Source organism: Peromyscus leucopus, chromosome 1 (genome assembly GCF_004664715.2).
Source record: "Peromyscus leucopus breed LL Stock chromosome 1, UCI_PerLeu_2.1, whole genome shotgun sequence".
NCBI lineage: Eukaryota > Metazoa > Chordata > Mammalia > Rodentia > Cricetidae > Peromyscus > Peromyscus leucopus.
Genome location: NC_051063.1, coordinates 173,831,125 through 173,845,839, shown reverse-complemented (window position 1 = coordinate 173,845,839; position 14,715 = coordinate 173,831,125). Strand labels below are relative to the sequence as shown.

Below are 14,715 nucleotides of genomic sequence, written 5' to 3'. Positions count from 1 at the left end.
CAGAATTCAGAATTGTACTGACAAAAGGATGAGGAGAGCCCTTAAAACTTCTAAGGTATGGAGTATGAGAAGCCTAGAAAGTGACATTGTTTGACAGGCAGAGTGCACATAGGTGAGGAGCTGTCTCTTCTGATAAGATTCTTCTCTGTTGCATTCCAAAAGATATTTTCTTGAGTCAGAACATTAGAAGGTTCTGGAGAATCTTCACATTAAAACAGATATTGTAGTCGATTGATGAATTGTTACTATAGTCCCAAACACACACGCATTCTCTACTACTCTTCCTTCCTACTCCACCCCTTCCAAAAACATGCTACCCTGTTATTAACAACGTAAGTAGCAGCTCAAGGTCCCAGAACCCTTACTACTGCTGCTGCTTCTCCACCTCCTGCTGTTCCTCAGCAGAAACAGAACCATGGTGACTGGGATCTTTGGTAAGTAGACATCAGGTCATGGGGGTATAGCTGTTATAATACCCATCCTTAACTTCTGAGCCTCAAATTTATGTGTTTCTTATCTGTTCTTTTCTCAGCTCTGCCCTAGGCACCCTGCCTCCAAGTACTCTTGCTGGTCTTTTTATTTCAATCCTAATATCTGTGAGTTTCAATAATCACCCTCCTTCCAGAGTCCTCCCTGTGTTTCCCATGTGCCATCTCTAATGACAATTATTGGTTGTCAACTTGACTATATCTGGAACTAGAATGCAAAAATGGAGAACACAATTGTGAGGGATTTTTGCTTAATTTGCAGTAGGAAAATCCACTTCTAATCCAGATCTTTGAGGTAAGAAGACACACACCTTTTTCAGAACTTTTAAACTGGGAAAAGACATACCTTAAATCCAGATCTTGAGGCAGAAAGACACATCCTTAATCTGGATCATTTGACATGGGAAAACCCCACCTCTAATCTATGCTGTATTTTTCTGCTAGAAGCCTATAACAAAGACATGAAAGAAGGAAGCTTTTTCTCTTTGCCTGCTTGCTCTCGCCTTGCTACCAAGTCTATACCATCACTGGCATTAGAGTCAACATCTTTGGAATTCTAGCATATACTGAAGGCCAGCTAAGACATCCAGCCTTGTGGACTGAGAAAATACTGGATTCTTGGACCTTCTGTTCACAGAAAGGCATTGTTGGATTAGCTGGAGCACAGCCTGTATGCCATTCTAACATATATTAGAATGTTCTAATATATATATATATGTGTGTGTGTGTGTATATATATATATATATATATATATATATATATATATATTCTTTCTATAAGTTCTGATATTCTAAAGAACCCTGACTAAATAGATTTTGGTACAGAAGTATAAGGATGAATCTTTTAAGTATCTGAAATAGGTTTTCTAATTTCCCAAATTCCAAAGTTACTGAAGTCTTTACAGTTACTGATGCTTCTTCTCCTGGGAGCTCAAAAAGTATTGAAAGCCCATAGTGCAAACCACATTACAAATTTAAGGAGATAAATGCATTTTATTATTCTGATTCACTAATTTTGAGTAGCAATGTACTTGGTGATTCTGTATATAAAATTTTTGACAGTTTGTGGAAAAATAAGGATAATGATGATGGTGGTCAATTTCTCTTAGCATCTCTGGATAAATTGGCAAAGGATAGGAATGGGATCCATGATAAAAATTAACCAACTTCTAGTACCTCAAACTATAGTGAAGGTCAGCAATGAATTTAGTAATAAAATTGACTAGCTCCAGTGCACATAAACAGTTGAAAGCTTTCTAAGTGTGCCCTGGAAAAGATTATTCTTTCCAGCAGTGATGGAGCTCATTTTGCAAAAAAAAAAAAAAAAATCAAAACTCTCTTTATAAGGTTGGTTGAATTACACTGAAAATATAAGTCCCATCTTTGGAGGGTGTGAGTGGTTAAAAATAAGGGTATTAGTTGGTTAAAAAATGGAATCCTGTAACTCAGGATGAGGATGTGTGAGAGGAAACTCCTATTGAAGCAGAGAACTTTGAATTATCAAATTCTTAAGGGTTTATCTCACCTGAAGTAGTTTCTCCAACCTCAGCCACATCCCTTGAAACATTGCCTTTTTCATCTTTGACAGAGGGTATTAATCCTTCATTGTCACCAAACCAGAAGTGATTTTTCTCTGAAGGAAATGTCAGACAAAATAATACTGATGTCCTCTAGGTCCCACCAAGAGTTACCTCTAAACCTATAACCAGACTGAAAGCAAAGTGGGCTCCCAGAGGGGAGGTAGAAAGCATAGTCCATGAGGAAGTGTGCTACACTAAAGAGCTTAATGAATTCACTAATTTATTCAAGTTAAAGACTGGGAAATATGTGTGAAAATGGAATTTAAGGATATGGGATAATGGTGGAAGGAACTTAAAACTGGATCGGGCTGAGTTTGTTGATATGTGCCCTCTGAGTGGAGATTCTAGGTTTAATATGGAAGCTCCTATGATTAAAAAAAAAACTTATTAAAGTTTATTTGAATGGTTGGCTGAAGATTTGTCAAAAGATGGACGTGGTAGTTTGAATTAGAATTACCCCGTGGGCTCATTGGGATTGGCACTATTGGTAGGTGAGGCCTTGTTGGTATATTTGTGGTTTCGTTGGAGGGGGTATGTCATTAGGGAGTTGGCTTTGAGGTCTCAGAATGCTTAAGTGAGACTGTTACATTCACTTCCTGCTGCATGTGGATCAAGATGTAGAACTCCCACCTACATCTCTGACACTATGTTTGCCTGCACATGACCATACTTCCTGACATGATGATAATGATAATGTACTAAAACTCTGAACTGTAAGCCAGGCCCAATTCCTTTATAAGAGTTGCCATAGCCATGGTGTTCTTCACAGCAATAAAATCCTAACTAAGACAATGGGCTATTGAAGAGGAGTTGGAGATGTCTGATATCCTTGGATTAGTGTTGATGAAGGGATTTGAAAGATATTCTCATTTTCTATCTGTCTCTCTATATATCTGTGTGTGTCTCACTGTGTGTCATGCAGACACTAATAACAATAACAATAAAAAAGTAAAAACATTTTAATGTGAGTCTACTAAATGCATAATTAAGAAAGCTGCTGATAGAAACTCCAATAGGAAAATACTTGCCAATCTCTCCCACACCTACATACAAATGACCACTAAAGGCTAGTGTTTCCTTACACTCATCAAATAATCTCATTCTGGAACTTTCAAGGAATCTTCTATAAACTGTTCAGTCTACCTCAAGACCTTAGTCATTGGCCAGTCTTAATAGGTAGCAACTCCAGTCACAAACCCACTTCTGCTGTTCCTCTGCCATCTACTACTCTGCAGCCTGATTAAAATCATGGTGTCAGGAATCTTCCAGAATGAGAGTCCAGCTAAAGTGTCTAAATGTTATTGCAGCTTTCATGCACCTCTGAACTTCATATCAGCCCTCTTTTCACTATTCAGTTTCCAGTTTCTCCCTCATAACCATCCACCTGGAATCTCTAAGTGTAATCTTTTTTCCCATTGGCAAACTTCAGAAATTCCCCTCTTCCTAGCATCCTACATTCCTACTATATTAGCCCAGACCCAGAAACGCATCTAGAGTCAGTCTCAAACTCCATTCTGAGTCATCATCATCCATCACTGGTGACAATGAAGTTGACTTGTCTCTGATTATCACCAGCTGTGGTACCCATTCTGATTCTCCCCCTGCTTCTCAGGTATTGTCCTTCTTCCTGTACTCCTCTTCACAAATGCGGAAGCCATGGAAGCTCAAGTATCCAGGAGTGCCTCAGATTCTGGTTTATGGCTGTGCCATCCAGTACCCAGGTGTGGAGACAGGTTCTACAACCCCTTGGAGCAGTGTTGTGAGGATGACAACATCCTGCCCCTGAACCAGACCCGTCTTTGTGGCCCCAATTGCATCTACTGGCCCTGCATTGAGCTATGCTGTCCTGAGTCCTTTAGCTCCCAGAAGAAATTTATTATCAAGCTGAAAATTCAGGGAAAGAGATCCCATTGCAGTTCATCCCCCATTTCTGGGGACTGTGCTAGGTAATTGCCCACTTACTGTCTGTGTTTAAGGTTGAATATGAAAATGGGGTGGGATGAGTCTGCAGACACACCCCCCCTTTATGAAAACACTTACCCCTATTCTACTCACTAACACCATTCAGGCTGTTTTATTCACCTATTCTCTGATTGTTCATTTCTATTTTTTTCTTTGCAGCAGAAAGACATTTATACAGAGAAGATATCCAAGAAAAGCTATTGCTATCCGAGGGACCAGTCTCCACAGGCAAAGGCTCAAAAGATATCGACAGCATCAGCATAACTAAGAATTTTCTATCTGAGGGGGTTGGGGAAAAAGACACTCATACACTCTCTTAATGGTTTTCTTTATTCTCCTTCTTCTCTCTCCCTCTACTGCTTATATACTGCAACAAAATCTTTCAAGCAATACAGGGATCACAAAAAGGTTACATTCCATTTCTCAAGCAAATGATTATAGGTAAAAAACATTTTTATCTCCTAACATAATTAAAACAGTCATCTTCACATCTCACATGCAACATATCTAAGTAACTTGTCCTCAAAGAGTGCCAAGTCTCAGGACATGGAGACACCCAGAATGTCGTAACTCCTCTAGTTTAAGTTCAAGTCAACATTCCTGAGATACAGTAATCTCTTAGCATCAGCTCCAGTTGGCACTCCCAAGACACTGTGGCAACATGATGCTTTAAATCTCAAAATGTACTTTCTGCCTGTGTGTGACCCCTGACTATAAAAGAAAAGCTGTATCCTTTTGGGGTGCTACAAAGTCGAATCATTCTCTGTGCCCTGACTAGTCAGAATTTCTTTCCCCATGGTGTTTTTGAATAAAAGTTACTTCTGTTTCTGGACTTTGGTGTTCTGCTCCTTGTTGTATGCACAATATCAGAACACAACACTTTGATACATTAAAAATAGTTAGTCTGCTGAACTTTGAAACTTCAGGGTTCATACCCATATCAGCAAACTGAAGTCAGAAATGGGTGCAAGGAATTAATCATCCATCAGTGAGCAGTAATTGAGCTGTTTTGTATTTATGACCCTAGCCTAATGAATCAGACAGCTTAGTTATATGTCCTTGAGAAATGTAGATTGCTTTTCTGTGATTGTTTATCTTAAAAACCATTAGCAAAGCATCTGGTCTAATCTAAAGTTATTTTGAAGCTTTGTTTTACCTAACAGTGCAGACTGAAACCTGTGACTGCATCTTTTCAGCATTAAGGGAATTAGGACCAGGCTGGGAGCTGGGGAATTTAATTGTTTTCCTAATCATCAACCTTAGCTGTGATCTAATGCAGCTCCTAGGTGAAACTCATAGGCCTCAGCTATGAAACATATCCTCATATTTATTTTTATTCATCAAAACTCTGTATAGGCTATTAGTGTTATTACCAATTAGACAGTACAGCTTAGTTGACAATCCATAGATAAAAATTCCCAGTAGATTGTGGCATATTCATGAGATAAACATATTGTACTATAGGCAGTGGGGATTTCCCCACATTCATTCACACCATGCCAGCTACCAGAGAAAGATTGTAGCAGCAAACATGTAAAGGCACAAGGGAAGCAAAAGACAATCTGGAGTCATAGTCTCATAGCCTTGCTTAAATGAGATTGACCCATCAGAGAGTTTCCTCCTGGTGGGCTGACACCTTGAACTTCATTTACCACCTGCTGCTCCTCTGACACAGTCACTAGCAAAAGACAACTTTCTTTTAGGTAAGAGTGATATTCAGGTAGGCTTCAGAGTCCATATAATCACTAACTGAGATGATAGTTGAGTGCTGGGCTGTAAACAGGACATCCCTAAGGCTCAGGAAACATTTCAGAAGAAACTTGACTGTTGATAATCCCAGTATTACTTCAGTTGTTTGTGTGTATCTGGGCCTATCAACAGCCAACTGTGGATACTGATGAGGTTCATGGGAACTACTCTCTCTTCCTACTGAATTATCTACTCTTAGATTACAGGGAAAGACAATCATTGTCTTTGATGTCATAAATGGTGAGCAACCAGGCTCCAAAGGATGGTTCCAAACCTGTGGCCACACAAACAGTCCTGATTAAAATTGGTACATGATTAAAAACAGAATTACTAATTATTTGATTCCTGCCAATGTGAGGTCTGTCCTTGCTAAATACTATTATTAATAGTACTCTGAGTCCTGTCACTGCTGACCAGGTGTGAATGAGTGTGGAGTCATTCACTGGGGCATGAGCAATACACATGAGGCCATGTCCCCAGAGGAAAGGAACTGTCCCTCTGCAGTAGACACCAGCTGCCCATAGCTCCTCAGCCTGGGTTGTGGCCTCAGGAAACCCCATTCCCCCACACACTGGAATTTTGACTGATATGAACTTGACCAGGTCTTGTGAAGGCAATCACAGATGCTGTGAATTGATGTGTGTACCAGCCATATTGTATCCAGAAGACAGTCTTTCATGGCTGTCCTCCATAACCTCTGGCTCTTACATTCTTTATACTGACTGTTCCAGAATGATCCCTTAGCCTTAGCTGGGGAGGTTCATAAAGATGACCTATCTACAGCTAGGGACTCACAGTAACTTGTCCTCAGCACTTTGAACAGTTATGATTCTCTGTATCAACAATTACTTACTGCAAAAGAAGTTTCTTTGACCAAGGTTGAGAGCACATGTGTATGGCTATAAATACAAATAATAAGAAGATAATTTGAGGAATGGAGAGATGGATCAATAGTTAGGGGCATCCATTACCATTCCAGAGAACCAGAGGTCCATCCCCAGTACACACATAATGGCTGACAACTGTCTATAACTCCAGTCCCAGGGTGCCTTCTTCTGGCCTCTGCAGCCACTGCAAATAATAATACACTGACATGTATGAAGGAAAAACACCCACACACATAAAAACAAAGATTAAAAAATAATTTTAAAAAACAAGGGTATTTGACAATAAGACTATTTAGCAAAATAGCACTGGTAGGGCCCACACACACACACATACATACACTGAAGCCTATTATTGAGAGGTATTGTGTTTCTCATTTTTATTTGTTAAGCCACCACACAATGTATTAGATGTCATTTGGGCATTTCAAATAAAATGTGTTTTACTAAGTTCTGCTGCTCTCTCACCCCCACCCTTTGTTCTCAGGTCACCATTGTGTCTCTCACACAATGTCTTATCTGCCTTCCTATCACATATATTTCTAGCTACAGTTTTAAGGATCCCAACACTCAGTCTTCTTCCCTGGACATCTTTGAATGCCTGGTCTCTTCCAATCAACATCGACTCTTGAATGCTCCTACTTGAAGGATGGGTACCTGAGGCACTGGAATGAAGTGACATTATGTGTGTTTCATTACAATGCTCATTTAAACATAGTTTAATTTAAAATGTATTGGAATGTTTTTGAATAAATTTCTATACTTTTCCTGTGTCAGTGCAATTAGAGATGAATATAGCCAATCCAGAGTTCATGAGAGCACAAAGAAGGAACCTGTATGCAAACCAGATGTGGGGCCCTCACAGAAATTCAAGCAGTATGTGGTACGGAGTTTTCCTCCAAACACTCCCTCCTGAAGGCTCCAGAATTAAACAAAGATCACATGTCTGTCTAGAAAAACAGAAAATACCAAGATCCTCAGGACTCACTCAAGATTATAAAACCAGCAAGCTATGGCTGAGAGAAGAGACTCTCAGACATGGAGAGCTGCCAGCATGTCTTCAATTTAGTGAAAATTGCTAAATGCTAGTTAAGTTTCCAAGTCCAAGGTCAAAGTCACAGACATAAATGGCCAGGTGTTTCTAATGTTCTGACTCACTAATGTATACCAAATCTTGATCTTGTGTGCCCATGTAAAATTATGATTCTGGCCTGGCAAGACAGCTCAATGGGTAAAAGTACTTGCTGCCAAGCTGCATGATCTGTATTTGATCCCCAGGGCCCACATGATGGAAGGAGAGAAGTGACTCCCATACATATACTTCATTATACTGCTGCTGACATAGATAGATGATAGATAGATTGATAGATAGATAGATAGATAGATAGATAGATAGGTGATAGATAGATAGATAGATAGATAGATAGATAGATAGATAGATAGATAGATAGATGATAGATAGATTGATTGATTGATGATAGATAGATGATAGACAGATAGATAGATAGATAGATAGATAGATAGATAGATAGATAGATAGATAGATAGATAGATGATTGATAGATAGATAGATAGATAGATGATAGATAGAGCAATTATAAAAAATGATAATGGCTCTGCCTTTCAAGAAATAAGACACATGTTTACTGGGATGTGATCATGAGTAACTATGGTCCAGAAGCTCAGATTTTAGTTACAGTGATAACATGTATGCTTCTATATGGCTATTTGAGTTTAGTCCATCAAGGATGAAACTTCCTGATGCCTCAGAGCCTGATTGCATTCTGTAGTGACCCTTTTAACTCAGAACACCAATATTTGGCTCCCAAAGTTGTAGGCTTGGAGAAAATATAGTTTTCACATTCTAGGACTGGAGGTGAAAATATGCTCACAGGTAAGTGAGGACTCTGGGATTTTGATAGGGACATGGAGAATTCACCATTTCAGGAGCAGCAATATATACAGCTGCTAAGTGTTTTTAAAAGGAAATGGGGTGAAAGTAAAAGAAAAACAGCTTACCAAGCTTTTGGTACCAGTCAAAAAGTATTGTTACTGGTTTCTGTCAACTCCTCATGTTCAATTAAAACTGATGGTAAGGAAGCAAGGGTTGAGAGCTTTGAGAAGAGCTCATCACAGAGGGGAGCCTCTGCTGTTAAAGAGTTGGACTTTATGTAATTTGATTTCAAATGCTCCACAGCTGTTTCAGAATGAGGAGTTCACAAAAAAACTTGATCAGATGTGGAAGAGGGAAATAAAAAGGAGAACATTCTGGCTAGAAATTGTCAGTAAGCAGAGAAGAGTGTTGTCTCAGAGTTAGATAAAAATGTTGTTTCAGAGCAAGAAGAAAGAAAGGAGGGTCAAGACATTGGAGATAAATCTCTTTCTGCTTTAGATGAAATAGACTGAGAAATGGGAAAAGTTGAAGCACTAACTGCTCATTTGCAAAACTGACAGATACAAATAGAAATGCTCCAGAGACAAAGAATAAGAGAAGGAAAAAGTCACTTCCTGATAGAAAAAAAGGGAAAGAAAAGGAATCTTCTCAGTAGAAAAAAAAGGAAGAAAAAAAGGACTCTTCCCAGTAGAAAAAAAAAAGAAGTGTTTAATCAAGGACCTATGGCACCATCTTATGGAGGCATTGACAAATGATTACCTAAGTTTATAGGAACACTTTTACAGGTCTTCCCAAGTAGTATGCAACAAATGCTGGCAAATAGCCAATATCTTCAGAGCTTTTTTCAGATTGATTGGGGACCTACAGACATGACAGATTTAAGGAAATTTAAAGAAGCAGTGGTGGCATATGGGATGCATTCACCCAATATAGGACAGATTTTAAATAACTGAGCTACTCAGCATAGAATTATTCCACAAGATTGAGATGTTAGACTATCTCTTACAAATATTCCTATTGTCCCTAAAGGAAGAGGAACATATGCTTTAGTGGCTATCTCATGGCAAGGAATTTGTGAAGATAATGTGGGATCATTACCTACTGCCAAATCTAAAGCAGCACTTCCTGAAGTAGCTAGTATTAAATCTCCAATACTGAGTTTGAGTTCCCCTGATTGTTATGTTGATGAACTACTCCATTGCTAATAGGACATTGGTAGCTCATGCTGTTTATGCCTGGACCCTGAGCATAACTAATCACTTACTTCATCTAGTTTTCTGGTTGTAATGGATTGCCCTGCACAGCTTTGACTGATCTACATTTGTTAGTTCAATGTCTACCCTTTCCACACCTTCTACAAACTCCTGAGAGTTGAGGCCTTTTTTCTGATTTATGTTTAAGAGAAACATTTCTTGACATAGCCATGGACAGTTTTTCTTCAAATGTCTCCTTTTGCCAGTTAAATCATCCTATATTTTGAGATAGAAGATCTTTAGCCAAGGTCTACCCAATAGTATTGGCATTGTAAGCAGGAAATCTAATAGCAGTGGATCTAATCCACCCCTCTAAAGGAGCTCCCTGAGCTTTCAAAGGCCTTATGGCTTTCTGATATTTGGGTTTGCATTCTTAAAAGCCAAAGATTCAACTAAAACCTTCCTAATATAAGGATCAGCTACTGCTATATGCACTTCTGAAGTTAGTCTTTGTAAAAAAAAAAATCAATGTAATCTGCCCTTGAGCTTTGTGTAATTTTTTCTGAATGAGGTAGTTCTTCTCCATGGATCCTCAATCTTATCCCAGGCCCTTATAGCTGCTAAACAACAAATTGCTTGATAGTGGCGTCATCAAACAAGTAATTCATTTCAAACTTTGCAAGGTGACTCAGATTTAAACAGTCCAAGGAACTTAACAGCTGGGGCAGAAAAGGAGTAGGCCCAAGTAGAAACAAAGTTGCAAGATATATATGTAGATCAATCAAATCTTGCAATTAAATGTATTTTAGTAATTTTATCTTCTACTCATTCTCCCACTGGACTCATTATACAAAGGGAAAACAATATTTTAGAATGCATATTTTTAGCCCATAAACAATATAAAAAGTTAAAAGCCTATATAAAAAGTGTTTCTGTATTTATTATAAAAGGAAGAATATGACTGCACTGATTGTCAGGAATAGATCCAGTTGAGACTATAGTGCCTTATTCTAATGTTCAAATTATGCAATTATAGGTAATTAATGATGAATAGCAAAGAGCCTGTAGCAACTACTTAGGAGAAATCAGCAATATATATCCCAAAAGTAAAAGACATCAGTTTATAAAAAGAACTGAATTAATTCTTCCCTCCATACTAAAAAAGTCAACTATTTCTGGGGCTCTACCTTTTATATTGATGTAAATAAATTAGGAATAGCTGATTATAAGTGAGAAACTTAATTAAAACAATTCAAAGTCCATATGCTTCAGTCCAAAATCAGAGTTATATGCATTCTAATGGTCTTATTAGATCTTAATGAATTTCTTAATATAATTATTTTTTGTAATTATCAATATACAGAATAAATTGTATTATATAAATAAACTGCTGAACTCATGCCTGATAATTCAGAATTAACTCTATTATTCACACTACAATGGGCAATTCAGGAAAGGAATTGTTCACTTTATTTTACTCATATTCAACATCATACTGGATTGCCTGGGCCATTAGCAAAAGTATATGAAAAAAATTAATCAACTACTAATAGGAAATGTATTAGTAATACATTATAATAAATGTATTAGCTTCAGAATTTCATTAAAAATCATGTTAAAAATAAAAGTTTAAAGAAAAAATCCATAACTTGGCAACAAGCTAAAGAAATTATTTTTAAAAATTGTCCTCCTTGTTCTTTCTATAATCAGATTTCTTTACCTGAAGAAGCAATCCTAAGGTCACTGAAAGAAATTAATGTTGGCAAAAGACATATTTTACTTGGTAGATTTTGGGAAATTAAAATATATACATGATACTATTGATACATACCCTGGATTTCAGTGGGCATCTGCTTTGAGTCTGAAAAGGCTGATTCTGCAATTATACATTTATTAAAGGCATTGCATATAATGTGCATATCAATACAAATCAAACTAATAATGCTCCTGCTTATGTTTCCAGCAAAATAAAACAATTTTTGTATGTTATAACATAAAACACATTACAGGGATACTGTATAAACCTACAGTACAAGTAATTAGTGAAATATCTAATTGTGCTTTTAAAGTGATGTTTATAAAACAAAAGGGGGATATGATGACTACCAGTGATAGATTAAATAATACTTTACCAACTTTCAAGTTTTGAATGTTAATGAATCAGGAACAACAGTTGCAAAAAAGACATTGGCCTGTAGAAAACAAACAGTTGAATAGAGTCACCCTGTGTACACTACAAGGATGTTTTGACATCAGAATGGAAACCTGAGAAGGTGATAAGGTTGGGCTGAAGTTATGCTTATGTTTCTGCAGGAAATGAGAAGTTGTGGGTACCAACAAAATTAATAAAACTTAGACATGAGCAAAAGAAGTCTTGGATGCCTTGGCCAATGACATGGATCACACAACTCTGGGAAGAAAAAGATACAAAAAGCCCTTGAAGCACACAGATGATCCTAAAACATGGAGACAGCTTAAGAAATTGTCTGAATAACCAAACCAAACTAGTGGAAACTCATGAACTTTAGAACAACAGCTATGGAGTCTCCATGGGACTGGACTAAGTCCTCTGTATAAGCAGGAAAGTCGTGTAGCTTGATCTGCTTAAGGGACCCTCTGACAGTAGCATCAGTATCCATTCCTGGTGCATGACTTGGCTTTTTGGAGCCCACTACCTATGGTGGGACACATTGAACAGCCTTGATACAGGGGAAGGGACTTGGACCTGCCTCAACTGAATATACCAGGCTCTTCTGACTCCACATGGGAGGTCTTATCTTCTTGGAGGAGAGAATGGGGGGTGTTGTGGGGATGTTGGTGATGGAAGGAAGAAAGAGAGGGGATTCTGTGGTTGGTATGTAAAATGAATAAAAATTTCTTAGTAATAAATAAAAAAGAAATTGTCTGAAAAGGGGGATACAACAGTTTAGCTGGCTGGGGAAACTTTGAGTGCTACAACTTTGTCCCTTGGTATGCTGCCTGTGATAGCTATACAGGTAATGGAGATCAATCATACTTACTTGGCTTATAGTCACAATCCTTCAATTAACTAAGAGATAATATGGGGAGATATGGATATTCCTGTTGTGGTCAGTGAACCCTCTTGGCTACCTAGTCCCTTATGATCACAGAGGATCTGCTAAGCCTGAGAAAGAGGGTAAGGAAATTGCAAGCTATAGGGTTGGAGTGCAAGGAATTCCTATTTGTATTGGTAATGGAACTCACTATCTAAATATGACCTATCAAGTTTTCTTATTGATAGTTAATCATTAATACTACCCAGGATTTTTACAATACATTTTATATACTTCATGCATCTTTTTTTAGAGGACAAGAAATTAATGCTACTAGCTCCCTCACTGCCATTTTGTGAGATATGGGTTACCAACAACAAATCTGTCTGGATATATTGGAAACAATGATGAGAATATTTGAGTGCTTGTTAATATCTCCCAAGGAGAAATTATTGATTATATCCTTTATGGCTCCTCTTGAGGAAAATATTATCACAGTGTAGTTCAACTGGAACTGTGGACATCAGTTCTACTACTAATGAACCTATCCAATGGCATGGAGTTAGGATGTTATGTCTTCTGTTGCAGTTTAGCAATTCAGTGCAGACTAACCTGTGGAAATTAGAAAATGCTTTTCACTCTCTAAAAGCTTAGGAAGGAAGGTTAAAATTTAAGAATGGTAAGTTTACTTCGTCCTTTAGATTAAATCAAAATTAAATTAAATCTAAACCCTTTAGATTAAAGTTATCCCATTGTAACTTGTATGCTGCTATCCTATACATTCCTGAAAGTGCCTATACAATGGTGCCCTAATATTACAGTATCACTTGTGAATGCTGTACTCATCAGACTCGTGTTAATGCTAGTATGTCATTGGATGTCACTTCTGAAAATTTATATATTCTTAGAGCAGAGCTAGTGGTCTGGATGCCAATGAAGCTGTCAAAGCCATGGCAAGACTCACCTGTAATTATTCAAGTAAGTCCAGAAACTCATTGAAAGAATACTAAGAACTCATTGTTTGGACTGATTATTGATGTAGTTATGGTAATTATTGCATTAACTGCTACTGCTGCAACAGCTGAATTGGCAGTTCATGAGGAAATTCAAACTGCTGAATTTATAAGAGACTGGCACCAGCATTCTACTGAACTTTGGGCTCAACAGAGTAGAATAGATAATGAGATAGTTACTGAAATAGTTGATTTGAGACAAACTGAAATACTAATGGGAGATCAACTAGAGATCTTAAAAGAACAAATTAAAATGTGGTTAGAATATTGCATCTTATTGTACTAAACATTTAAGTTTTAATGAAAGCAAGTATGATAGGCAAAAGTTAAAATGCATTTGTTTAATAGCCCTAATTATTCTAAAATAATTTACTACAAGAAATTAAGGAAACATTTTCAAGTAAGTTTCCTGGTGTATCTGGGATGGAAAGTCTTACAGATACCTTAGCTTCATTTAATCCTATGAATCATTTTAATAGGTTTTTTAAAGTTATGAACATTTATTTGTTACCGATAAAAACTTATTTTTGACTGGACTCAGACTAAGAATTAGAAGCTCTCAGAGGACAGCCTATATCTCTTGGTGATCTATTCCTGGCACTTTTCTTGGGCTTCCTTCATTTTCTTGGCCAAAAGTTTAGCATATTCTGCAGCCTCCTCCTTGTTTTTCTTTGTTCCTTGTATTGCCGGACACATGGTGTAACAAGACACTGAATCTTGGGTGCCTTGGTACTGGGCTTCTTACTTTCTTTGTTTAATGGCTTTCTGACCATGTATTGGTGGACATCATCTTCTTTAGAAAGATTGAAAAACTTTCAGATTCTGCTAGCTCTTTTAGGTCCCAATCAATGAGGCACAGTAGTATCTGTCAGTCCAGGAATATCCTTCTCTCCTTTTTTTTTTTTTTTTTATAATAAACAAGTTGAGAACAGTGAGAT

The 14,715-nt window shown here is 37.5% G+C and overlaps 1 protein-coding gene across 1 annotated transcript; it reads left to right on the top strand.

Moving 5' to 3' along the window:
- Positions 1-360: 360 nt before the first annotated feature.
- Positions 361-4,862, top strand: LOC114682323 (insulin growth factor-like family member 2). The gene is made up of 3 exons (XM_028856162.2): positions 361-434; positions 3,681-4,014; positions 4,190-4,862. The coding sequence occupies exons 1-3, from the start codon at positions 416-418 to the stop codon at positions 4,296-4,298; spliced, it is 462 nt and encodes a 153-aa protein (XP_028711995.2). The 5' UTR covers positions 361-415; the 3' UTR covers positions 4,299-4,862.
- The last annotated feature ends 9,853 nt before the right edge of the window (positions 4,863-14,715 follow it).

Bases quoted from the DNA above. Each gene is read 5' to 3' on its own strand.
- LOC114682323 (XM_028856162.2), top strand. The intron at 4,015-4,189 runs GTAATTGCCCAC...TTTTCTTTGCAG, and splicing joins ATTTCTGGGGACTGTGCTAG to CAGAAAGACATTTATACAGA.